The 25,819-nt window shown below is 45.9% G+C and overlaps 1 protein-coding gene across 5 annotated transcripts in view; it reads left to right on the forward strand.

Moving 5' to 3' along the window:
- Positions 1-25,819, forward strand: part of NKTR (natural killer cell triggering receptor) — a 376,878-nt gene that overhangs the window by 166,190 nt on the left and 184,869 nt on the right. For all 5 annotated transcript variants that reach the window (XM_085628781.1, XM_085628782.1, XM_085628783.1 and 2 more), the window contains one exon: positions 8,912-8,941. In XM_085628781.1, the coding sequence (XP_085484907.1) occupies positions 8,912-8,941 (30 nt within the window). The remainder of the gene's footprint in view (positions 1-8,911; positions 8,942-25,819) is intronic.

The following is a 25,819-nucleotide window of genomic DNA, read 5'->3' on the forward strand; positions in this document are numbered from 1 at the left end:
TACGGTAAGTTCATATTCTCCTCTGTGGGCAAACTGGAACATAGGGTGGGACGATACTGTGTTTAAGGCCTAGAGTCTAAGCTTGGAATTGAGTGAGTTTTAATATGGGTTTTTTAATCTTTTCGTGAAGACCTCACATTCAAGTGTGTCGGTCTGCTTAGAAATCCCTAGCCTGTGTACAGGAAAACTCTTATTTAAACAAGCATTTACAATGCAATAGGTCTCGCAATAGCGAGTTTTCAAGCTATTGGCGTGGTAAATAGGAATGCCTTTTAAAATATCAAAAGGTATTGTTATTTACAATACCAATAGGTCAAATTTTAGCAAAAGCAAGACATATTATATTATAGAGCGTGCTGTCCGTGGTGTGGGCGCCGCGTTCACCAATAAAGTTTAAAAGAAAAGAAACAGAGTGAAGTGTCCCTGAAGCGGGCGGGGCGCTCAACATTATAGTTAAAAAAAAAAGTAATGAAATTCAGCACGTTGTCCCTAAAGCGCGCGCCACACTCAGCATGCAATATTTTTTCATGAAAATAAAAGGTGAAAGAATGCTCGGTGTCCCTGAAGCATATGCCACGTTCTTCTAAAAAGAAATAATAATAAAAAAAAGCATTGCAATAGTGCAGTGAGTGCTGTGGGGGTATGGGACAGCCGCTTTTAATGTTGGAGCATCTTAGTTCCCATAGTCAATAAACAAAATAGTGCTCACCCACATATAGTGCAGTCTGTGTAACAACGGCAGTAAAAGGTCGAGTCGATATGGGAGGTAACAAATGCAGACAAGGTAGTACCAAGGAGGGACCAACAATCCTATTTACTAATCAGAAGCCAGCATTTATGAAGGAGAATGACACAAGACAATGACAAATATGGGCGGATAGTGGGAGGGGCTTCCAGTGCATACTCCAATACAACCTCGAAATAGGCCCACACATTGGTCTGCCAGACTAGCCCATCAATCACTGCCTAATTTCCCAATAGGCCAGTGCAACACAGATTTCTAGCTATGTAGGGTGACGGTGGACTGACGGAAAGAAACGTATAAATATTAGCAATAGACTTTGCTTCCATTTTGCCCCTTGAACTTTTTTTTAAAAACTGGAATCTCATTTGAATTCTGACCTATAACGTGCGACCTCAACACTTTGCTGCAGAACTGAAGGCACTGCCGCGCATAAATAATTACGTTTGAAAATAAACAAGAAACCACTTAATAAGCATCTTAGGACACATTCTATCTTGTCGAGGCGAATAACCACTAACTGCAATTTCACTCTCTAAAGTTCACTGATGTGTTTATTTTTTTTATTTTCGCAGAAAGCAAATTAGGCTATTATGTGGTTTACATTTGTGTTTGTTGAGGGAGATGATTACGCTTCTGATTTGTTGTGGTTGTGACACAAAAAAACTCACTATGGAAGAAGACCTGCGCAACATTGGTTCCCGCCCCAGAACATCCCTGTCACAGGTACTTGTGGGAGGAAAGTTAATTGGATCCACATTTGGCCGCGTTCAAAACATTGTCCCGCCTTTGCCCAATTGTGTGCCGTTTTTTAAAATTTTTTAAAAACACGCGCAAGCCAATGCCAGACGGGGAAAGCAAAACCACACGCACGAGCGTGTGGGTAGCTTTCTAAACCCCGTACAAGAGGTCTTGCTCTGCTCGAGCAGTGCTGCTCACTGCAACGCTAGGCGTGAGACCTAAAAATACCATTATTTGTAATATGTGAAATCTGAAGTAGGAGAATTGTGCGCTGAAATGAACAAATCTTGATTGCCCAATCTGATTTTGGCAAGAGGGGCCTTTTATTTAATGCACCCATGCTAGCAATCACTTCTTCTGTCTGCTGTGAATAAATAAGCGCTGCCGCTCTAGTATAAAGTACCGGTTCTTCCCTCTTACCAAGTCTTCCCTTGTAAAAACAATTGGCTGATTTGGACTATGATGTTGAATGGTAATAAACTCTCACCTGGCTTGAAATTGTGTCTGTCCCTCTTCTCAGAATTTTCTGTGCTCCTCAATTATTCCTTTCTGATATCAGCTGAGTAGCTTATCAAGTGCTTATGTGCCAAGCAAAGAACATAAAGTACTGTTCACAAAAATAAAAAAAATCATTATTCCCTCTACAAATTTCAATGCCCAGACTCGCCAAACAGATCAAAATCTTCTGTATGTTTAAAATTCTAACCATGTTGCATCAGAGTTCATGGTTATGCTACTCTTTCAATGTAGTCCCCAGTGGAATAACATTTTACTTGACCATAGAATTACTGGCTTGTTAATCTGATTGGGAGTTAATCATTCTGGCCGCAGATTGGGAAATGTCCTCTTGTGTAATCCTATTCATTAGTGTGTTACTGATGGGGTTAAAGATAGTGAGCACAGCAAACATGGGTGATGGTTATAATTGCCCTTAATCTGCAATAAGAATGTGAGTCTTCTGCAGCAATACATTCTTGATAAGTTCCATTTCTACCTGCAACATGAAATGAGTAGGGTTGCTGAAGAAGCGGTTCTGAAATTCAGTATTTGCAGTGTGTCTATGATTGAATCACATGCTGTATGTGATCCAGCATCACAAAAGGCATAGTAGTGTTGCATATGCAATATAATAAAACATCACATTCATGCTTACAAAAATTTCAGTTAGTGTAAAAAGAATCATCCTCCACATGTCGTTTAAACTTGTCTCATGTGGAAATCAACAAATTTAATAAAGGGTTTGCAAAAAATAGCAACAACTGTAGACATACTTGTGTATCTTCCCACCTAATATCTTTATGGTGTTTCAATTCTTATTATGTACCTGACTCATACAGTTATTAAGATGTAAAAAGTAATGCCTCGCAACCAATTCTGGCCCTGTCTCACCTAATGATATCTGTTCACAATGAAGATCAGTACACTCAGTAATTGCTACTGAGTGCAGAAGTGGAAATCGGCTCTATCTAGGATGAATTGGGCTGATCCAAATGGTGCACCTAAATCTCCAACAACCTGGAGTTGAAGCAGGATCTGTTAAAAAATGAGTAGTACGCCGCCGCAAAAGGGGGGCATTGGAGCCAGCCTAATGGTCCTCATAGACCTTTTCTCTATTGCTTTCAACCATTTTGGAAGTGTGCCTGACGTATTCAAGCAGTTGCTTTTGAAGTTATATACTGGAGATGCATGTTTCTGTTGGAGACAAAACACATTTCAGATCCTTTGGAGGCTGTGGTTCTCTCCATGCTCTCTATCTTAAGTCTCTTCTGGTATTCTGTGACAATACATGGTTCTTTAGAAGTACTAATCTGTATTCTTAATGTGTTTTAAGATCCCCGTATCAACCAGCTGATCCCCTGCATTCTCCATATCCTATGTACTTTGTGTCTTCAGATAGGAAATCTGCATGTAATAAAACTTCATGTACACTGTTAGACTTCAACAGCACATCTAGGCTGTTTGAGTTTGTGGAAATGTGTTTTGCACACATTATCCTTTCCTTTGATGGTGTCTCGTGTCACCCATTATTAGGGTATATAAAAGGACTTCACACCCTGCAGGCTCCTGCCTTCTTTGGAAAGGTATATCAGTTTTCTGTGACTTTCCCAAAATGGGTACCAATTTATGATGAGACTTCCCATCATGCAAATTAAACGCTGCTGTTAATTATCTATCGCAGCAGAAGGGCAAGTAGAGTTATGATTTCCGAATTTAGGGGCACACTTCAAATTAAATAATTCCCAAGACACTTCTATTGATTCTCTCACACTTATAGCAGCAAACTGTTTGGGATTTCAATGGACTTTTTAAAACGTTTTCCCCACTTTGGTTGAAATATACAAGAACTTGAGTAGAAAATCACAGCTGACCAAGTACTAAGAATCTATATTATCATTAGAGAAGGAGTGAGGTATAGGGGTGACTCATAAGCTTGCACTGATGATTGCTTATAGTGCTTCATTCCTTCTTGTGGTAATGTAAAGCATGGTGTGATAGGCACATTTGCATTGTTCACAATACTTTTTACGTTGGTAAGGAGTGGATTGATCTTAGCGTGAGGGTTTCATAATACTGCAGCTTGTGCTTTGCATTTATTGGTAGTCTTTGTAGATGGTGTACAGCTTTTTTGGGGATTAACTCAGTGGGCATTACAGTAGTGTAGTTGGCTACCGGCGAATGTGTCTGCTTACACTTTGCTTTGCTCAGAGCTAGAGGGATACATTTTCATAGTCCAAAGTTGAGGGTTAGTTCAGGTGAAAAAGCATACTTATTGGGGACGTTTTCCTGTTCTTGTGCCTACTTATTTGCTGGAATTTCTCTCAAGTACGTATATCACACAGAGAAAAAAAAGAACTGGGTAAATGAGGCTTTCGGATGGCAACTACCAGTCACAATTTCTATTCATATCTCAGACAGCTAGCCATGGTCTCATATGATTGGAATCTTTTAACAAGACAGTTTTGAACAGTTCATATAAATATTGCTATCTTAGTGATGATACCATCATAGTTGTTTTAGATCTATAGAACCAGAGTGGAAAGATCTTTTAAGGTTTCTATTATTGGGTTAATTTTTATCAAAATGTTTTGTTGTGGCACTGCATAGAACAAGCGCAACATTGAACACTTTGAGAGTCTTCATATCCTGTCTTGCTGACCTGTGCAATTTACTGCATTAAAATTCTCACATTCCTAGATAAAATCCAGTCTTATTTATAGGAAATATATGTTCTATGAATGTTGAAATGGAAAACTTCCATATAACTCTGCAAGTATTGAACGTACCTGGGGCCTGCGCTTTTCTAATATCCTCAGGCTCATGCTCCTGGACTTCTGTACTAGAATCTAATGATTCTTCCAAGCCAAATGAACCAGGTACCCTGCCAATTGATACAAGTTCCTGTCTGGATTGAGAGAACTGTGACAGGCCAATGAAGTAGAATTGATAACCTTTAACAGCATTTCACTTGACATGATGTAGGAAAACTATGGCCAACTTAATCACCTGGAGTTATGCCGTTTGTCCTGCAAAAATGCTCTGACAGTTTGCGTAAACCAGGGGAATGTACATCTAGTTGACGATTTGAAATCGTAGTCTAAAATTATAAAAGTGTTCTAGTCTGGCTTTCAACTGAAAAAGGGAAAAAAGAGACACCTAATTGCTCCCATCTGTTGTGACTCTACACAAAACATGCGGATTCATGATTCCATTGCTCTAATAGTTTAGTATAGTGCATTATTGCCTGGTCCTGCTTTAGGAAGCCTTGGTAGATACTTCAGTTTTATTTCTGTAAGACTGCTTAGGCGCTACTACAATAATGCCATTAATTTAGAAGGCACACAAGATAATTTAACTTTTATTCTCCATAATTGCGGTTATATTGTATGATGATTCTTTTTCTCCCTGAGACCGTTGCTACACAACTCCTAGCGCCCCCCAACACCCCTGCCTCCCCCATTCGTATTATCTAATGGTTTCATAAATCTGTCTTCCATTATGAGGGTGCACGGAGAGGTTTCGGTTATAAGTCTGCAATGCGATGGTTCTTTGAAAAACTGTCTGATTCATTGTTAATATCTTGACATCCACTGCTAGGGCTTTCAGTGGATTCTTAGATTTCATACAATCCCTACCCTGACAAACTTTAAATTTGGCGTAATCAGCAGATGCCTGAATACTTTACTGCACTCAATATGTAGGATATACCTCTCAAACAACCATGTTTTGCCCCAGAACAAATAGAACGTTTCTTATGACTATTAAAATAGTTCATATGCTCCTTAGTGAATGGTCATCCCAGTAAGACTTAACTAAACCTTTCTATTCTGGCATAAACATTGTTATCCAGATAAGTGATCATATTCTGTCACTTTCCACTCAGACTGCTATTCATAAGTCTTATCCTTCTCTGAAAAATAAATTAATTATGTATATGGTATGAACTTTGTATTTGCCAGGCAACAGGAAAAACGCCATTCATATCCAAGCTGATAGCGAATCTCCTGTTTGATGGAATCACTTGTATGATGAGTGCTTTCTATTCAGGAAGTATCATTACACCATGATGATTTAACTTTCGAATATTTCTGGCTACAAAAAATACCCAATTTTCTGTGTTTACTCAAAGCAAGTTGCTTACAACGTCCCATATTAGTGTTTTTAAATCACTTACATTATAGTACATCAGTCTTTTCTCAGTGATAAATAGCGTTGGTGAAAGATCAGTTTCAGTAGTAGGCAAGTAGTAAAATTCTGTTTGTAGCATGTGAGGCTATACATACACATGCTCTGCATACCACTGCCATTGAGTGTTGGACTTGGATGTTACAAATTGTTTTTCTTTAAAGAAGTTCTTCTTAGTCCCAAGGTATGCTGTGACTCCTCCCTTAGTAGGGAATGTGCATGGATTCCGACTCCATTGTTAGATTGTTTTTCTTCCATCATCGGTTTCAGACACAGACCTATGAGGCTCCTGGACTTAGAGTTTTGTTGTTCATGCTTCAGACTGTGGCGGTAGGAACATCTCATTCATTGGTTTATATATGCAAAATAGAGAACATTCTTCTCTTTTCGAAATTCCTGTTAAGGCTTTTACGTAAGGCCTTAAAAAATGAATCTATTTAGAATGCCACCTGTCCCTCTATGGATCATTAGTATAGTTCTCACTTGGCTTATTGATCCCCATTCAAGCCATTGCATTCCTGTCTTCTGCAGTTTCTTTCCTGGAACGTGGATTTTCTTATAGCCATAACTTTGTTAACGCACATAAGTGAGTAGCAGGAACAATTTTTTTCCTTCCAAAGGTTGTTTCTCCGTTACACCTTGATCAGACAATTGAGTTTCCTGTTTTTTCTTTTGTTAAGACTGTAGCCGAGAGAGTTCTTCACACCTGAGATGTCAAAGAGCCTTAATGTACTACGTTGACAAAAATGACATGCTATGAATGTAATATTTTGCTAACCCAGTAAGTATATGTTTGTAGCTTGTAGTAGTGTAGATTCACATGCACACACCCTCCTATCCAGGGCCAGTGTCTATAACATTAACTTTAGACTTTCTTTACATACCACTGGCATGGTTCTCACTCCCAACCCCTTCAAACTTACACTCACCGACTGTGCGGAAATCAGTATAACAATGGAGTCCACGCACATTACCTATTAAGGGAGGAGTCACAGTATACCTTGTGACTCAGAAGAATTTCTATGGAAAAAAACAATTTGTATCTTCCAAGTCCAACACTAGATGGCACGAGTATTTGCATTTTTAGCTCATAGAGTACATGGTGAGCTTGGAGCTTAGTTTTTTCACAAAAAATAATGGAACTGTTACTTTCATGTTTACCCCCTGAAACTCTTTCCTTTATTTGAGTTATGCTAAGCAGCCTTGCTCATCGCTGCCTTTCATCAGAACATAAAGGTAGACCAATGGAGTGCATCTTTGGCCTGACAACATCTTAATTAACCACATTATACAACCAATTGATGCACCTCGCTCACTAAAGTCCATTATATCTCAATTGAGCACCACATTTTTTTACTTGGGGTAGTGAGCTTTTTCATTAAATGCTCTGATGCTTAGCATCACTGAACCTATTTTAATCCACCACATTACATAACGGCATTCAAAAGATCACCGGCAAAGAACCCTCTGGTGCGTTGCAGTGCCGGCCCGATGTGGAGCATGCCCAAATGATGAAACATGACACCTTTCAGGATGTGTGAGGGCACTATTTCCTATTGGAGCTTTTTCCTTTAACTTAGAACATGAGAAGGGTTTTTCCTCCCTCCATTCCCCCTGTTTGAGAGGAACTGCAAATCCATGGTTTCGAACATCTGACTTAGCCCACATCTCAAATGGACATAATACGGAGTGCTGACTGTAAAATTGTCCCTGAATCTTTCCTGTCACCTGGCAAAGTTCTGTTGTCTAATCCTGCCACAGTGCTTTTGCTCCATGATGCGGCATCAGAGCTCAAGGTTAAGATGCCAAATTATTTCATTAGTTGAATTGTACATATCCCGTGACCTCCCTTTGCTCTGAGGTAAAGTATGTGAGCTATTGGAACCACTTTCTCAGAGGGCAGGAGTATTAGGAGTAAATCATGAATCTCCTAATTCAAAATAGCCCCTTTGCCCTGCTGCCACAAAAAAACAGCACTGTAAAAAGTGAAACCGGTTTATGCATTCTTTATAAAAATTAAAGTCAAATACAATGTTATCTTTGCAGTGAAACCAAAATGGTGTCCTTCTGGAAAGGATCAACATATAAGACACTGAATTTCTGACCGAATGTTCATATATATGCACACTTGAAGCTGTTTGTCATTGCAAAAGTCTGTACAACATTCTTAATTCTCAGTACATGGTGGTTGGGAGACAGTTATAACTTTCTGGTCTTAAACGGAATATTAAGCAATCAGTTGGAACTTTGCTACACGTGTTTTATGTATATAAAACACAAAAAAGATTATATGCTTGTGGAAGGCAAGCGCCGAAATGCGTAGACTATCCCTTGTATGCACTGGTGATATAAATAAATAATATATAAAAAGAAGCTCTGTAGTGCTGCTTTGCTTCTTAGTCCTACTATCCTGCAGTAATCCGTGCTTTGGATTAGATACGATGGAGCATTTATATATAGATATAGATATACATACGTACATATATCCTCATTGTCCTTAACTGGCAAGTGTAGTGATTCAGTAACAGATGTATTTTCGGATTGATGTTTGAGACTGTGAATTCTTACCTGAAAATTGGTTGTATTCATGTTCAAATGCTATGTATTGTGACTGCTCCTGTAAACAATTCTAACGTTTTCACTTTTCATTTTTTCTTACCATTCTACTTTCAAACATAACCACCATCCATTTTCACCTGAATCTGTGGCTTTCATCATTGTTCCTATTGATGTTTTTACAATCAGAACTACAAGACCCGCTCCTCATCTCGATAAGTAAGTCTGTTTCTAACTGCTATGAATAGCCTTGAACTAGAATTATGTTCTGTGTTTTTTCTTGTGTGCCATGGCTGTATGGCGTTTTTTACACCGCTGTATCTTCTGTGGTTTAGTTACAACAATCCCAATGAGATATTTGTATGTAAAGCACATTCTCTCCTTCTGTGAGGCATTCCTGTATCAATAACTTGGTAACCATTTTCATTTGCTGGTCAGGAATAAAAAAAAATACAATAAAGGTAAACCACAAACGCAATCCTTGGTGCCAGACCTCTCCAAATAACATGCTCAATTTTTCTGCAAAATAATATCTTCAACTTTACTGGTGTACTTCAGGTTTCTTTCTTAAAAGTTAATATTTTCATACCTTCATCGAACATGCACGTTCTTGAGGTTTTTAAAGTTGTGTGTGTGAATATACCCTTAATAGAAGGTGTACAGAACATGGTGAGGTGCAAGTTAAGGCATGCATTTTGTGCTTTGCGTTCTGTAACAGGCACATTTATTTCATGGCTTTTTGGGTTTTATGTTTAATGAAACATAACTAACATTTAAGTGTATTTTTTTGTGTGAATTTATTTATATAATAAAATTGGCCCAATAACACGTTATTTAGAGAACATTTATGAATAAACACACAGTTGCCCCTTTATTACTACTTTTCAAATGTAAAATTCCAGTTTACCACCACAGTACTTTAAATTAACATGAGAAAAACACGCCATTCCCTGCATCTTAAAGTGCGTGCTACTGATACATTGCACAAGGAAACTGATATTTTAATAGTCTCAAGGCCTCTTCAACTTGGTTTTAGCTTACTGCTCAAATTTGCCAACTTGCACTGTGGTTTTTGCTAAATACTCTTAAGAAATTGGGGTATTACTTGCGAAGGATGCAGGTTGTCCATGATTAATAAGTCTGCAAGTTTTTTAGGTCTCGCTGGCTATCGCGTAAGCGATCACTCAGCGAGACTCTAGTAAAGGGGCTCCCAAAAGTGCTCCCAAAAGCGGATTGCATTGCGAGCACGCGCACAATCACGTGCAACGTGCCGCCATGCAATACGTTTGGCATCCTACTTCAAAGGGTCCGCTCCCCCGCCTGGAATGCCCTCCCCCGCCAAGCGCGCGCGCCACGCTCCGCCGGGCTTGTTTAATGTCTCATTGCACTTCTTTCTGTACAGGGCCTCTTTTTCGAGTCTTCGGCACATGCCCTGCGATTTAGGAGCATTCACCCTGGATTTTTATTTTTGCATCTTTACTTCAGTACAGAGACAAAATCTTTTATTTATTTGTTAAATCACCTCCGCGCTTAGGTGCCAAAGTCCTGCGGCTGTTCTCTGTTGGATCGGGATGGGAGGGGGCGCCGCACAAGAGGATACGTTTAGTGCCAGCTTTTTAGGAGAGGTGTCCTGATGAGGACGGTGACAGACGTTTAACAGACTCTAAAACGACCTCTACACTTATCTCAGCGTTTTTCAAAGACAGTCTTGCCACTGCGCCTACCTGAGAAAGGCAACGGTGCCCCTGGGCAGGTCTCCTACTGTCACCCATCTAGCACATCCGGCCCAACGACCCCACCCCCAGGCAGGCGAACGCACTGTCAGTCAGAAAAAGGCATCAGTGCCCTGGGTAGAGCTTTCTACACAGTCACATACCTGCCACACAGAATCCAAGAGCCCCTCTGATGCAGCCGGGCACTGCCAGTGTCACAGACAGTGTATCTTACACAGTCACATACCTGCCACACATAATCCGATAGCCCCTCTGATGCAGCCGGGCACTGCCAGTGTGACAGACAGTGTATCTTACACAGTCACATACCTGCCACACAGAATCCAAGAGCCCCTCTGATGCAGCCGGGCACTGCCAGTGTGACAGACAGTGTATCTTACACAGTCACATACCTGCCACACAGAATCCAAGAGTCAGTCTAATGCAGCCGGGCACTGCCAGTCTGAGGAAGGCAGAAATGTTCCCTCCCCAGCGTTTCTTACACAGTCACACAAGGACAAGACACTACCCAAGAGCCATCTGATGCAGCCAGGCACTGCCAGTCTCAGAAAGGTACATGCCCCACGGCTGGGCAACCACGCTGGCGCAGGCTTACATGCAATAACCAGCATTGGCATAGCCAATAGGTCTCGCTTTTGGGACCTTTTAAGTATTTAGTTATGCAACTGTTGCATGGCTAAACACTTATAAGGTCCCAAAAGCGAGACCTATTGGCTATGCCAATGCTTGTCTTTACTGGGAGCAAAGTACACCATTGTTGCTCTTGGCTCTCTCAGGGTAGTGAGCAGAACACTCCAAGGCATAATAAAGCAACAAAAACATGTTCGAAACAGCCGGTGCAATGCAATTGAAATCAGTGGGAATGACACAATCGTTCATACTTCTGCTGTGCTGCTACTACAGCTTTAGGACAAATTAATAGGGGTCCTCTCACTCCAGAGCCTTAAGTGCTTAGATATCCAGAAACAAAAATGGGGGCATTAAAGCTGGCCTGGGGGAGCTGCTACAATTTTGGCAGCCCCCACAAATACATTCAAAAGCCGTTGGTGGTGCCTTTGCTCTACCTCGGGCATTCTAGTAGAAAGAGATCCTTCTTTTTAGCTCTTGCCAAGGGGCTCTCCTGGTGCAGCTGATCAGACCTGTGAACAATAGATTACCAATATTGCCACATGCAATTATTTTCCCCTTACTGCGTCCTCGCACCATGTTCTTATTTTGTGAGGGGTACCCTTTTGTTAGGAGTAGCATCAGGAGGGGGATTCGCAGCCCCTACCGTCTCCCTGTGCGCAGGGCACCTTTCCTGGATGCCGCGCAGGAACCATCATCTGGCTTATCCCACTTTTCTCTGTGAGCAGGTGCAGTCCTGTTGTATTTGCCTCGCTCCACCATGCATGGACCACACCACTATACAGGGATCTGCCGTACCTCTTTTGTAGTTGGTACTAGGAAATGGAACCGCCAGGGACCATCTTGATTGCATCGGGCACTGAGGGATGGGGTCCTTGTGGTTATGATAGATATAAGGGTGGGGACCCAATGCACACCACCTCTTCATGAAAAATTAAATCCATAAGTATGTGCAGACCTTCCAGAGTTTAGCCCTCCCTCCCCAGGAGAAGTTTTTAAAATTGGAACAGAGTGCTAAAAAAGCCATTTCCCCCAGATCAGGCTTTCTACCTCAATGTATCTGGCCCTGTAGAGATGTTTTGCTCGAGAAAAGTGTAGTTTGGCTTCGGTAGGCAAGCTCTAGCCACGAGGTGCATTTCTTCAGTAGCCTAAACATTGCTTTTCCGATTAAATTGATTTTTAATGCTCCTTTTGCTGAATCTGTCCTGGTACCTGTCTTCCCTGGGGGCTTTTTCAGCAGCCAGCTGAGTACCTCCCTTCCTAATTCCCCAGACCCCATGGCTTAGGCTTTGTTAAAGTACACCTATGTTAGCAGTGCAGTCAGTGTCTCCCCTCCTGCTGGGGGTCATCCAGCTGCAGTACCTGTCCACAAACGATCCAGAGGAACCCTCCAAGGTCTTTCCCAGGCAGATCCATCCCTCTACTGTCCCTCAGAAGGTATAAGGGGAGAGAGGGGGCAGTGCAGCACCCCTGGATTGGGAAGAATACTCCCAGTCCATGGGTGCCAGTTGATGTTAAAATTCTTCAGTCTATCCAGTGGAATCTGGTGACTACTCCTTTTAGATGGGCATTCCTCTGGCGTGGACTCTTCCGGGTTCCAGGGAGTTCTCAAGTGTCTCTCCCTTGTGCAAGGGTTTTTAAAAGGAGGTGCCCAATCTGAGGGTGCCACATCACTCCACCCCTATCCCCACCCTCCTGCACAGCATTCTGGGACTTTTTTAAGATGAAGACTTGAAGTTGTCTATTAGATGACACCGTCTGTGAGCCTCATCCCCTCCCGTAACTGACAAAGCTACATTATCCCTTCCCACTAAACCTTTAGAGGGGAGACCCTCCTGTGTTTGACTCCAGAGGTCTAGCCTTACTCCTTTGTCTCTGGGGTCTTGTGCCTGTCCAGGCCAGGTTAATGTGGGTAACACTTGCAGATTTCCTTTTCACCCCTTCCTTTCCCAAGAACTGGGTCAAGCACTGTCAAAGTTCTATTATGTTTCAAACTGCTATAAGGAGTACAGTTCTGACAAAAGTGTTTTTGTATAATCACTCGAGGTACTTTCTTTTACCCATGAGGTACAATGCAGTGAGCAAACAACCTTTTCAGTAATCACTACAGATGTACACTGTCCATTCCCACTCACCTCATAAGGCCTACACCATGTCAGTACCAATCCCTGATTGGGCCCTTCTGGCAACAGGCTACCTGTGCGCAAGCTCTGGATTGAGCTAGATCATAGTTTCATATGTTCATCCCACACAAGTGTGCTCACATGTTCGTGTGTAACCAGCCCATAGCCTCTTACGAAGCTGCACAGCAACTGGTCTATTTTTTTTTAAAAAGGTGGACATCGACAGTTCGTGCACACAGCCCATTTCCACAGAATTTACAGTGATTGAGACTCCGTTGGTGACACTCACTAGCCATAAAAGTCTAAAGCCGGGTAGTCCAGTGGTTCCCAAACGTTTTCGACCCTCTGCTCCCTTAATCTATTGGCCGGTGTATGCAGCACCCCATTACGTTACTTTTTTGGGCTGGTGTGGGATTTAAGCACGGCCTTTGAGTACTTCTATTTTTCGCCCTGAAAATAATATGGATGAAGCCAATGAAGGCATTATACTCATAGATGTAATCCTCTTCTAACCACTGTGGAGTCCCATGCAGTGTCGGTAACTGATTGGATGGCCACGGGGTTCTGATGTAGTGCCCTTTAAAGAGGTGCCTGTAGCTCGTTCCAGAGCAGAGTTTATGAGGCCCTAATAAAGACCGAAATATTGTTTCAGATCTTGGGTGCATTGATAAAAAAGGTCTGCGTCTGCAATCTAGTTTTTTTCTTTTTTGCTCATTATTACCTCCAGTCTGATGGTACCAGGCAGTCCTTGTTTCCTTATTATTACATAACAATAGGGTGTACACAGCTGGACCTGGGCCAGTAATAGTACATACAACAAGTGGTCCAACTGACTGGTAAGCTTCTCAAGGGAAAACAATTGTTTTATTGTGAAACAACCAACAATTATGAATTAGAAAAATGACCAGGATATCTTGGTTATGAAAAAGGTCTATATAATGAATAAATCAAGAATTTACATGATCAACAGTTGCTCCAAGGTGAGAATGTGAGTGAAGTGCTCCAGGTAGTGCTCATGAAGGGATGAGAATGTGACAGAGAAAGTAAAAATAATTACAATATTCACAAAGATGAGAATGACCTGTCTAACAATGTATCAAAGAACTGACTATGAAACCCAAGAAATGAGATGCCATGAATGAATATTGAGATCTGAAAGAAACACGTTAGTTAGATTCCTCACCTTAGAATATCCCCAGGCGTCAGACTGGATCCGGAAGATTTTTCGTCAGCAATACCCCTTGCGCGTCGCTAGGCGTCGTCTGCGGCTCCGCGTCCGTCGTCGGCGTCGTGCGCCGGAATGACGTCGTCGGAGTACTTAGACGCCGCCCTCGCGCGCTGACGTCAGTTCTTGTTCTTCTTTTTTCCGCGCCAGTAAGCGCAGATCCGGGAGAGCTACCCCTTTTAGTCTTTTTTGACTAAATCTTTTTTGATCACTTTTGATCCTTGTCTGTCGACATCTGGTGCCGGTAGGATGCCTGGGTTCAAGGCTTGCGAGGATTGCCATCGACTGATGTCGGTGACCGATCACCACCGCCGGTGCCTCTACTGTTTAGGCCCCGACCACGACGCGGAGTCGTGCTCCGATTGCCAGGCCCTGACTTCGAAGGCTCGGCGGGAGCGGTCCCGCAAGCTTCTCGAGCTTCGCCACTCGGCTCCGCGTCGTGCGCGATCCCGGTCCAGGAGGAGGTCCAAGGATCGCTCGCGGAGCCCTAGCCGACGCCACCATCGATCGTCGGGCTCCAAGTCGTCGGGTAAGTCCAAACGCTCTAAGAAGTCCAAGAGGCGACATCGCTCTTCGGACTCCCCTCGCCGGTCGCGCGACTCGGCCGAGGGTCCGGGTGGTTCCACCCCCGCGGCTCCGGCGGAGCCGCAGGCGCCGCGCCCGTCCCCATACCCTCCGGTCCCTGGGACTAACGCGACGCCGGCGGAGGTCAGTGCCTTCCTCTCGGCCATGAGGAGCCTGGCCCCGCCATCGACGCCCGCTGGCGCGCCTTCGGGCCCCGCGGACTCGACTGGGCGACCTTGCCTGCCGGCGGCTTCGGCCCCAGCGCCGTCGACGACTCCGGTCTCGACGCCGCAGGTCCCCGCGGGGCCCATGCCTGGGCCCCTGTCGACGCCGGTTGACCTAACCACTCCTCCACCGGCGCCGGCGAATGAACCACCGACGCCGCCACCGGCGACGCCTACACCTACACCTCCGGCGACGCCGACGCCTTCGGTGCCGACTCCGGACGGCGTCCAACCCCAGTTTAGCCCTATTCCGGACCCGGCGCCGCAACGGCGTCGACCGACGCCGCGTCCGGCGCCGCTTGAGACCTATCATCTCTACAGTCCGGCTCCGATCATTTCTCCTGTTTATCAGGAATCGGAAGACGGGGGCGACTGGGAGGGGTTCGAGGACCCTATGGCTGTTCAGTCGCAGCTTTCACAGGACTGGGCAGATGAACTGGGGGAGGCCAGTGGTCTGGATACCTTGCCAGACACTGGATTCACTTCTCCTCCGACTGTGGCTTCGGAGGAGGGTGCAGCATTTTCTGTGGTGCTGCGCAAGGCGGCCGCAGCCCTTGGGCTCGAGCTGCCTGCCGTGGCTGTGAGGACTAACATCCTCACTGAGGTGCTTCAAACCGCAGCAAGCTCCACTGAGCCTCTGCTGCCGTTCAATGAGGCCCTCACTGACGTTCTGCAGGGCACCTGGTCCAAGCCCTCCACAGTTCCTCCTGTGGATAGGAACGTTGCCAGGCGCCACCGCCCTGCTCCGGGCGACCCCAGTTTCCTGTCCCAACACCCCACCCCCGAGAGTCTGGTTATTCAGGCCTCTACCTCCCAATCCTCCTTCCCGACCGCTCCGCCGGACCGGGATTCCAAGAGACTCGAGCAGTTTGGCAAGAAACTGTTCTCGTCCCTTAGTTTGGGCCTGCGGTCTTTGAACACCGCCTGTCTCTTGGACCGTTATTCCCATTCTCTGTGGGATATGGTGGAGGACGTGCTGCCCCTGTGTCCGGAGGAGGTCCGGACACGTCTTACCCAGGCTTTGGCCGATGGGAGGGATGCAGCGCGGCACGCCATACGATGTGGGCTTGACACCACGGACTCGCTGGGTAGGGCGATTTCCACCACGGTGGCGCTCCGCCGCCACGCCTGGATGCGGTCCACGTCATTTTCCGGGGATGTCCAGAACACCCTCATGGACATGCCCTTTGATGGCACTCGCCTGTTTGGTGAGAAGGCGGACAGTGCGCTGAACCGCTTTAAGGACTCCCGGGCTACGGCCAAGTCCTTGGGCCTCTCGGCTCCGCGGGCGCACACCTCCGCTTTTCGCCCCTTTCGTGGCCAAGGAAGGGGCGCCTCCTCACGTCCGCCCAGCCGCAGAACCAACCTGCGCGCGGTCGCGGACGTGGTTTCCGCCGTGGCGGATCTGGAGGACGACGTGGTCAGCCCACATCCACCCCGGCAGCATCCGCCTCAAAGCCTTCCTAGTCCGAGCTTTCAGGCCCATTCCACGCCAATGGGCGGCAGAGTTCGCCATCACCTGCTCCACTGGCGGTCCATTACATCGGACAGGTGGGTGCTGCAAATCGTCCGAAGGGGCTACTCCCTCCCCTTCGAGACGACCCCTCCAGCCATGCCACCGCAGCACCACCGTATCTCGGGGGATCATTTGAATCTTCTCCGCGAGGAAGTTTCGGCCCTCTTGGCCAAGGGGGCCGTCGAGCGCGTTCCGAGTCCAGAAGTAGGTCGTGGTTGTTATTCCCACTACTTTCTGGTTCCCAAGAAGGGCAAAGGGGGCCTACGCCCCATCTTGGACCTCCGGAACGTCAATGCCTTCCTCCGAAAGGAAAGGTTCAAGATGTTAACCTTGGCTCAGGTTCTAGCTGCCCTAGACCCCGGAGACTGGATGGTAGCGTTGGACTTGCAGGACGCATATTTCCATATCCCCGTCCTGCCGGCCCACCGGCGTTACCTGCGGTTCACGGTGGGCCAAGAGCATTTTCAGTTTACCGTGCTCCCCTTCGGCCTCACCAGTGCCCCTCGGGTGTTCACGAAAGTGATGGCGGTGGTCGCAGCTCATCTGCGCAGATCAGGGGTTCCAGTCTTCCCCTATCTCGACGACTGGTTGTTAAAGGCGGGCTCGCCCCAGGCAGTCGTCTCCCACCTCCAGACTACGGCGGATCTCCTGCATTCGCTGGGATTTTCCATCAACGTGCCGAAGTCACACCTGAGTCCCTCTCAGAAGCTCCTCTTCATCGGAGCAGTTCTCGATTCGGCGCAGTTCCGGGTCTATCCACCGGAACAGCGGGTCCGGGATATACAGGCCCTGATTCCCATCTTTCGGCCTCTATCCTGGGTTTCGGGCAGGCTAGTGTTGCGGCTTCTGGGGCTGATGGCCTCCTGCATTCTACTAGTGCATCACGCCAGGCGGCGCTTGCGGGCTCTGCAGTGGGACCTGAAGTTTCAGTGGGCCCAGCATCACGGCAACCTGTCCGACCATGTCTTGATCTCGGAGGGCACTGCACAACAGTTGCAGTGGTGGCTCACGGACCGCGATTGGGTCATGGGCAGGAGCCTCTCCCTTCCCCAACCGGAGCATGTCGTAGTGACGGATGCGTCCCTCCTGGGCTGGGGTGGCCATATGGGAGAGGCGGAGATCAGAGGCCTCTGGTCTCCGGCGGAGTCTCGTCTCCACATCAACCTGTTGGAGTTGAGAGCGATCCGACTTGCACTGAAAGCCTTCCTTCCCTCTGTCAGGGGCAATGTCGTGCAGGTGTTCACGGACAACACCACCGCCATGTGGTATTGCAACAAACAGGGCGGGGTGGGGTCGTGGACCCTTTGTCAGGAGGCTCTGCGCCTCTGGACGTGGCTGGAACACCAGGGCGTCACCCTAGTGGTTCAACATCTGGCGGGCTCTCTGAACGCCAGAGCGGACGAACTCAGCCGCCGGTGCATGATGGATCACGAATGGCGTCTGAACTCCGAAGTGGCGCAAGGTCTCTTTCAGCAGTGGGGAGAGCCTTGGTTAGATCTATTCGCCACCGAAGAGAACGCGCAATGTCAGCAGTTCTGCGCGTTGGAATTTCCAAGGCGGCACTCGCTAGGCGACGCTTTTCGTCACGAGTGGAGTTGCGGTCTGTTGTACGCCTTTCCGCCTATACCACTTCTGCCCAGAGTGCTGAAGAAGGTATCCCGAGCTACTCAGTATGCTGACCGATCCCCCGATACGTCTGCCCCTTCGGGAGGATCTTCTGTCGCAGCAGCAGGGGACGGTCCTCCGCCCGAACCTGTCCAGCCTCCACCTCCATGCGTGGAGATTGAGCGGCGGCAGTTGATGCCATTTGACTTGCCTCCTGAAGTCTGTGATATCATTCTGGCAGCCAGGCGTCCCTCCACAAAGACGGTATACGCCTGCCGGTGGAACAAATTTGTGGCATGGTGCACAGCAAAGGCTGTGGATCCCCTTTCCGCCCCTCTTTCTGAGGTTCTCCTCTTTCTTCTTTCTCTGGCCCGGCAGGGCTCTGCCCTGGGCACCCTGAAAGGTTATCTTGCTGCCATCTCCGCCTTCTTGCGGCTTCCTGATCAGCCTTCTCTTTTCAAGTCCCCTGTGGTTACACGCTTTCTAAAAGGCATTACTCACACGTTCCCTCCTGTCCCTTTTGTAATGCCTCAGTGGGACTTGAATCTTGTTCTCACATTTCTAATGTGTGCTCCCTTCGAGCCTCTTCACAATTGTCCTCTTCGTCTTCTGACTCTTAAGACTGCTTTTCTGGTAGCCATCACCTCGGCTAGACGGGTGAGTGAGCTCCAGGCTTTATCTTCAAAGCCTCCTTTTCTCTCTGTTCATCCGGACAAGGTTGTCCTTCGGCCTCGTCCTTCCTTTCTTCCGAAAGTGGTGACTCCATTTCATCTTGGGCAGTCTGTCACCTTGCCCACCTTCTTTCCGCCTCCGCATCCTTCCAAAGAGGAAGAGAGGCTCCACCGTCTGGACCCAAAACGTGCGCTCTCCTTTTATCTGGACCGCACAAAACAGTTCCGGGTGGACGACCAGCTTTTTGTTGGGTACGTGGGCGCTAAGAAGGGGAAAGCTGTGCACAAACGGACCATCTCTCGGTGGGTCGTTTTGTGTATCAAAATTTGCTATTCTTTGGCAAAAAAGGACCCTCCTGTTGGGCTGCGCGCCCATTCTACTCGGGCCACAGCGGCTACTACTGCTTTGGGACGGGGAGTCCCTTTGCAGGACATCTGTCAGGCGGCGACGTGGGCTTCGTTACACACGTTTGCCAGGCATTATTGCCTTGACAGCCAAGTCCGGAGGGATGGCTTCTTTGGCCGTTCTGTCCTCCAGGACTTTCTGGTGTGATCTTGGTTCGCAGACCCACCACCGGGGATGGTATTGCTTGGGTATCTATTCTAAGGTGAGGAATCTAACTAACGTGTTTCTTTCAGATGAACAAGTTACTTACCTTCGGTAACGATGTATCTGTAAGAAACATTAGTTAGTTAGATTCCTCACCGACCCACCCATCCTCCCCGTTCTGCGAACTGACATCTAGGGTTAAGGTTGTCCTTTTCAGGCCCCTAGATTTTATTTTTGGCACCAGTGTCGGTCTTTGCATGGCTCTGCGTTCCTGGCGCGGAAAGCTATGTACAAGAACTGACGTCAGCGCGCGAGGGCGGCGTCTAAGTACTCCGACGTCATTCCGGCGCACGACGCCGACGACGGACGCGGAGCCGCAGACGACGCCTAGCGACGCGCAAGGGGTATTGCTGACGAAAAATCTTCCGGATCCAGTCTGACGCCTGGGGATATTCTAAGGTGAGGAATCTAACTAATGTTTCTTACAGATACATCGTTGCCGAAGGTAAGTAACTTGTTCTTCTCCGCTTCTGGGCTGGATGAATAAGTACTTGGAAGCGAGGTCCTTGATACCGAGGTTGGCGTCTAGGGTGAATCCAAGTAGCTTGGTATTATATGAAAGCTTGGGTCGAAATTGGTCCTAGTTCATGCTGCCGGGTTTGGACTAGTTATTGCTTGTTTTTCTTGGCATATAGCAGCCCCTTGTGGGGCTAAGCTTCAGATCGGTGCTGAACATCGAGTTCTGAAAGAGGGGCAGGCTTTGCTTGTGGTGTAGAATACCTGGAGCAGAGGACCCTTTCAACTAATATGACCTTTCCTCAGTAGTGCCCTGTGAGTGCTAAGACTGTAGTAGTGACCTCTCTGCAGTGTAGCCCGTAGGACCCCAGGAATGTTAGCTTCCTTGAGCAGTGTGAGCTTTCTACCAGCAATGCCCTGTCAGTACTGTCATGATAGCACTTAGTCCCCTGTCCTGCCCCCAGTAGTGTAAGACACCAGCAGCATTCTCTTCCATAGGTGACCAGACAGTGCTGTAGGAAACAAGCAGTGTCAGCTTCTTCCCAACTAGAGATGATCAAGCCAGGCAAGGCTAGAAGCTGGCTCCAGTTGAATATCTACCCTGGCCCTGCCATTGCCCCATGGAACTAGTGACCCTAAATGGAGGTGGACCCAGCGCTCCAAACTGTGCCTCTATTCCTCCCTAATGTAGTTCTTAAAATATAAAAACCACTGAATACATAACAGCTGAGTGGAAACTGGAATTCGAATGAAGAACGTGTATTGAACACTCAATTTATCCAGTTGAAGAGCTGCCTCTCTGGGATCTCCTGCACCTGCTATTAACAAGACAGAGGCATGTCCGGCAAATCACTTTACTTCACACGCTCATTTTCCTTGGCCAACTAATTTGAGAGCGCCATGAAGTAAGGGTGCATGCTATACAAAAAACAAACTCTTATTTGGTTTACTGAAATTTGCTTCACATATATTAGTAGGGCTGACCATAAATACAGTGGTCATGACAAACTGACATTTCATGCTCACTGATGGCAATGTCATCAGGGTATCCAAGTCATTATTTTAAACTTCTATTGCACACAGTATATGGTAGACCGCTACAAAATGAACAGAAAATGTGCTTCCAAAGTATAGATTTTAGTAATAGAAGACTGTATGTAGTGCAATTTTTTATAACTGTCTTTTAAAAGCACAAACTTCACAGATTAGCTGGTAGCTCCCTTACAGTGCCTCATAAAGAATAAAAATGTGTAATCAGGAAGCTTCAAGTCATTCCACCAATTAAAGTCAATACAGGCTTCCAAGCACAATTTAAATTTGCAGATTGACCAGTTGTGCACATTTACATTTCTTTCAGGGAAACGGGCACCCTGTCGAGGCATGTTAAGCTTTCTGCCCCTCCCTCGGGGTCGCAGAACAGGAAACTCCCTGCCTTACACTTAAGTTGAAGCATTTCAATTGTCCGAATAAAGTCTGTGCTGTCGTTTCACATAAAGTAGGAAAATTGTTTTCTTAAATAAAAAAAAGCATGGGCACGTCATGCCCCACAGATACCACCACTGCCTTTGTTAATAAGTAGTTTCACTTTTAGCATCATAAGCATCGGCTCAAACATCCAGGGCGCAATGTGCTGTGGGCTTAAAAGCATGCCGCTTAGGATGTCATACATGAAAATTGTGAACCTTCCTCAGGAAGAGGACCCAGATTTGGATGAGGTTGACGCCTCTATATCATATAAAGAGACAGCTTCCTACACTGCTTAGTTGTTGTTTGGCTCTCATCCCGCAGCAGGTCCAGTATAAAGGCCTTCTGTGGTCTTCCACACCGTCCTGTACCTCAGATTCCAAGATTTTCATACCACCCTGCCATGCCTGAATAAGTTCTCTGCAATGCACTATTCTTCACCTGCTCACCGTACCTAAATCCTAAAATCATTCACTCAACTTTGCTGTTTCCTTGGTCACAACCTCCTTCTATTGTTTTGGGCTTTTACCACCTTTAAGGCTGTCTTAAATAGCACACCATATATGCATAATCCCTTCAAAATGCGCATATCTGAAAACTCTGCTCAATCAGGGCTCAAAAATGATGAATCGCCACAAGATGTGGTCTCCACCATTTGTAATTACTCTGGGCTGTGTTACAGTCTGTCTATTTGGTCAGTCTATTTTTGTTTATTATTCCACTACAGACAGACCAACTGCCTGTCAAAAGGGACAGCCTGGCCCTACCACAAGGCCACGTTCCTTGTGTACGAAACACAAGCAACAATAGACCTGGTTTAGCATTATTGGGCCTCATAACTTAGGTGCAGCCTGATTCCTATGGAATATCGGGATATTCGGCATACATCCAGACATAATTGCCGCCTTATAGTTATACCAAAAAAATAACAAAACATGATAGTTTGAATACTTTGAATGCTTGAATTAATGTCAGTGACTGGTAATTATTCTGGGCTTCCACCAAAATCGCCCCTGTTGCACAACTCCGTCTAACACCTTTTGATTTTTGTTAGCCATCATAATGCATCATTATCCTATATTACGAAATGACTCTTTTTATTATAATTGTTTTTGTTTCTTAGTAAAAATCTTATCATATTTGTACATTTGCTAGATTGAAATATGAACTGGGCATCTGTTGAGGTACATCTAGCAGATTTTACACCATGCATAAGGGTCCTTCAACATTTACAATACGAGCAATAGATGCTTTTTGCATAGTCTTTACATAGAACACCACCTGCCTCCTATGTTTTCATTAGGTTTTCAGGTTAATGGGATCAACATTTGAACTTGTGCTCAAATGCCTCTTGATGCCCCTGATAGCTGTGCATCATTTGGTGGACTGTATGAGTACCAAGTGCTATCAACTAAAGAGTCTTTCGTACTGCTAAAATGGATATGGTAGTAATGACAAGACGTCCACCATTTACAACTAATTTGTTTATTTTTAAATAAGACTATAGCATCACCTGCATTCTTTCCGAACCCTTAATCATAGCAGAAAGACCACTTCATACACTAGATGGAACATGTCTAATGTGTTACATTGGTTTGGCAAAGGGGTTTCGAAAGATAGACCATCTTGTTGTGGAGTTTGATTCTCCAAAAGTGTAGATCGAGGCAAGTATTAGATGTTAGATTGTAAACTGTGCAGGTTGATGCTAGCTCATAAAACTCTATAAATAAAATCAACATCACATACATAAATGAAAAGTAGCAAATATATTTATTATTTAGATTTTATTCGAAACATCATTGCCAGATACATGCATGGCTGTAGCATGGCCTCTGGCATGCATGATTATTAAACACTTCTTTATGGACATGCACTCTAGGTATGCTGCGCTATGGCTGACTGCACTAAGGAATTGATTGGCTACCATTCTAGCTTCACATTGAGCTACATAAATGAGATTATAGTGCTTTGCCATTGTTGCAAAGAATTGGATTTAATAAAAATTTCACTCTGAAAAAAAATGTTACATGTAGCAATACCTTTGCAACTTGCCTTCCACATGTAACCATTTCTGCCTATTGAGTGTTATGAGGTGTGACAAATAAGCATATATTATAAAGATTAGTGTATGTCAAAAGATGTTGGGGAAATTCACTCTGAAGATGTTGATCCAAATCCTGGATACCAACATAGTGACTAATTCGAGACACACCTTTATTAATACCCCTGTTGCAAACTTCCCTTAAAAAGGGATTCTGAGCTCCACCATTGGATGGAAGAATTCTGTAAGCTTTATAAATCTGTTATGAAGTGACAAAACTGCTCTAAGTGGTAGGGATCGTCTTTATTTTCAGCCACCAACTCTTGCTTCTTAGCTTACAGTACCCCAACACCAAACTGCAGACTAAAATCATTATGCAGTTAATTCCCTTCAAGTAAGGTAGTTTACTGAGCTAATGTGTTTGTGTTTTAAATCTAGGATGAAAATTCTCAAAAGGTTGTGTACAGCCCTTCCACGTCTCCTAGGTCCATGCATGATGTGCGGCTCCAGTCAAAGATTTTTATTTTGAGTTGTAGGACTTTTAGTCTTGTTTTATAATGCAATAAAATTAGTCCAAGATTTAAAAGAAAAGACGCATTTGCAATTCAATAGGTCTCGCATTTGATAAGTTTGAGCTATTGGCGTTGCAAATAATAATGCAATGCCAATAGCTCAAACGTTCAGTAATGCGAGACCTATTGCATTGCAAATGATTGTTTCTTTTGCTACCAGCATGCCATGAGAGTGCATATCTCTTCTACTTTTCTCCCAGTGTGCTGCTTCCCCTCTCTCATTCCCACCCAGAGCTCCCGGTGTTGCTGTTGTTTTTCTTTAAGCGCACACTTTTGGTTTTGTACAACTGTTATGATCGCATTTTTAGAAGTGTCTGTACATTCTTTTGCTTTTTTTCTGGGAACATATTCTGCAAATTAAAGCATTTGCAGTTTCGTTTTAACAACGGTATGTATAAAAGCACTTTTCCCTGGGAGAACAGATGTGCTTTTATTAACACTTTTTATAAAAAAAAATGATGTTCGAGGCATATGAGCTGCAGATTGTACACTTAGCATAGATCGCCATCTGGTGTTGGGCCCGGATGTTTGCAGTTTGTTTTTGTTCTTTGGACAGTCTTTGGAAGTCACGAGTTCGGTGACTCCTCCTTCGGTCCGTACTGCGCATGGGCTTCGGCTCCATCCTCAGATTGTTTTTTTCCGCCATCGGGCTCGGATGTGATACTTCGTGCTCCGGCTTCGAACTTCTACGGTTCCAGCCTCGACGGAAAATCCTCGTTCTTCGAGTTTCTTCATCAATCTTCATCTCTCGAAGCGGCACTTTTCTCCATCCCGTACATCGGCACCGGCCTTCGGGCCCTCCTCGACTCCGGTCCCGGCCGATGGAAAGGACTCTGTTCAAAAAGTGCCCAAAATGTGGGTCTAAATTTCCCCACACCGACCTCCATCAGGTGTGTAACCTTTGCCTCTCTCCAGAACACGAGGCTAGAGACTGCCCCGCCTGTAAGTCTTTTCGATCAAAAAAGACCATCCGGGATCGAAGAGCTCGACGCACCATGGCGCACTCCTCGACCGCGGCTCCACCGGACATCTTCGGAGACGACGCCGAAGCTTCGGGGCAACTACACACCGAGCAGGAGGACGACGTCCGCGCTTCCGAGGCCGACGACTCCGACGTGGAGGACATCACACCGGCGCAGCGGGTCGTGAGTACTGTACCCCCTCCCTCCCCCGCGCCCAAAACCAAAGAGACTCCGGTTACACCCTCGCCTGCAGGCCTGGGCAAAACCAAGCACACAGCTTCTATCACCCCACCTTCGGGCCCGGTGTCGAAGTCTCACGGCAGCTCGGGCTTGAGCCAGCCGACGCCTGGTGCCGAAAAACACCATCCGGCACCGAAGAAAGTGATACCCAGCTCGACTCCGAAGCCACCGGTGCCGAAGCCTGGACTCTCGGTGCCGACAAAACACAAACACAAATCTGTCGGCACCGACGCTCCGGCGCCGAAAACTCCTTCGCCGAAAAAACCGGAGGTACCAAAAAAGCATGGCGCACAGAAACCATCCAAACCCTCGGCTCCAAAAACATCGGCGCCAGCGGACGATTCGGCGCCACTGGATCTCTTTACACCAGACCCTTTGCAAAAGACTCTATTTAAAGATCTAAAGACTGGGCTATTGACTTTAGTTGTCAAGAAAAGACGTCTTGACACACCGGCTCCTCCTCC

This window comes from Triturus cristatus, chromosome 10 (genome assembly GCF_964204655.1).
Source record: "Triturus cristatus chromosome 10, aTriCri1.1, whole genome shotgun sequence".
Lineage (NCBI taxonomy): Eukaryota > Metazoa > Chordata > Amphibia > Caudata > Salamandridae > Triturus > Triturus cristatus.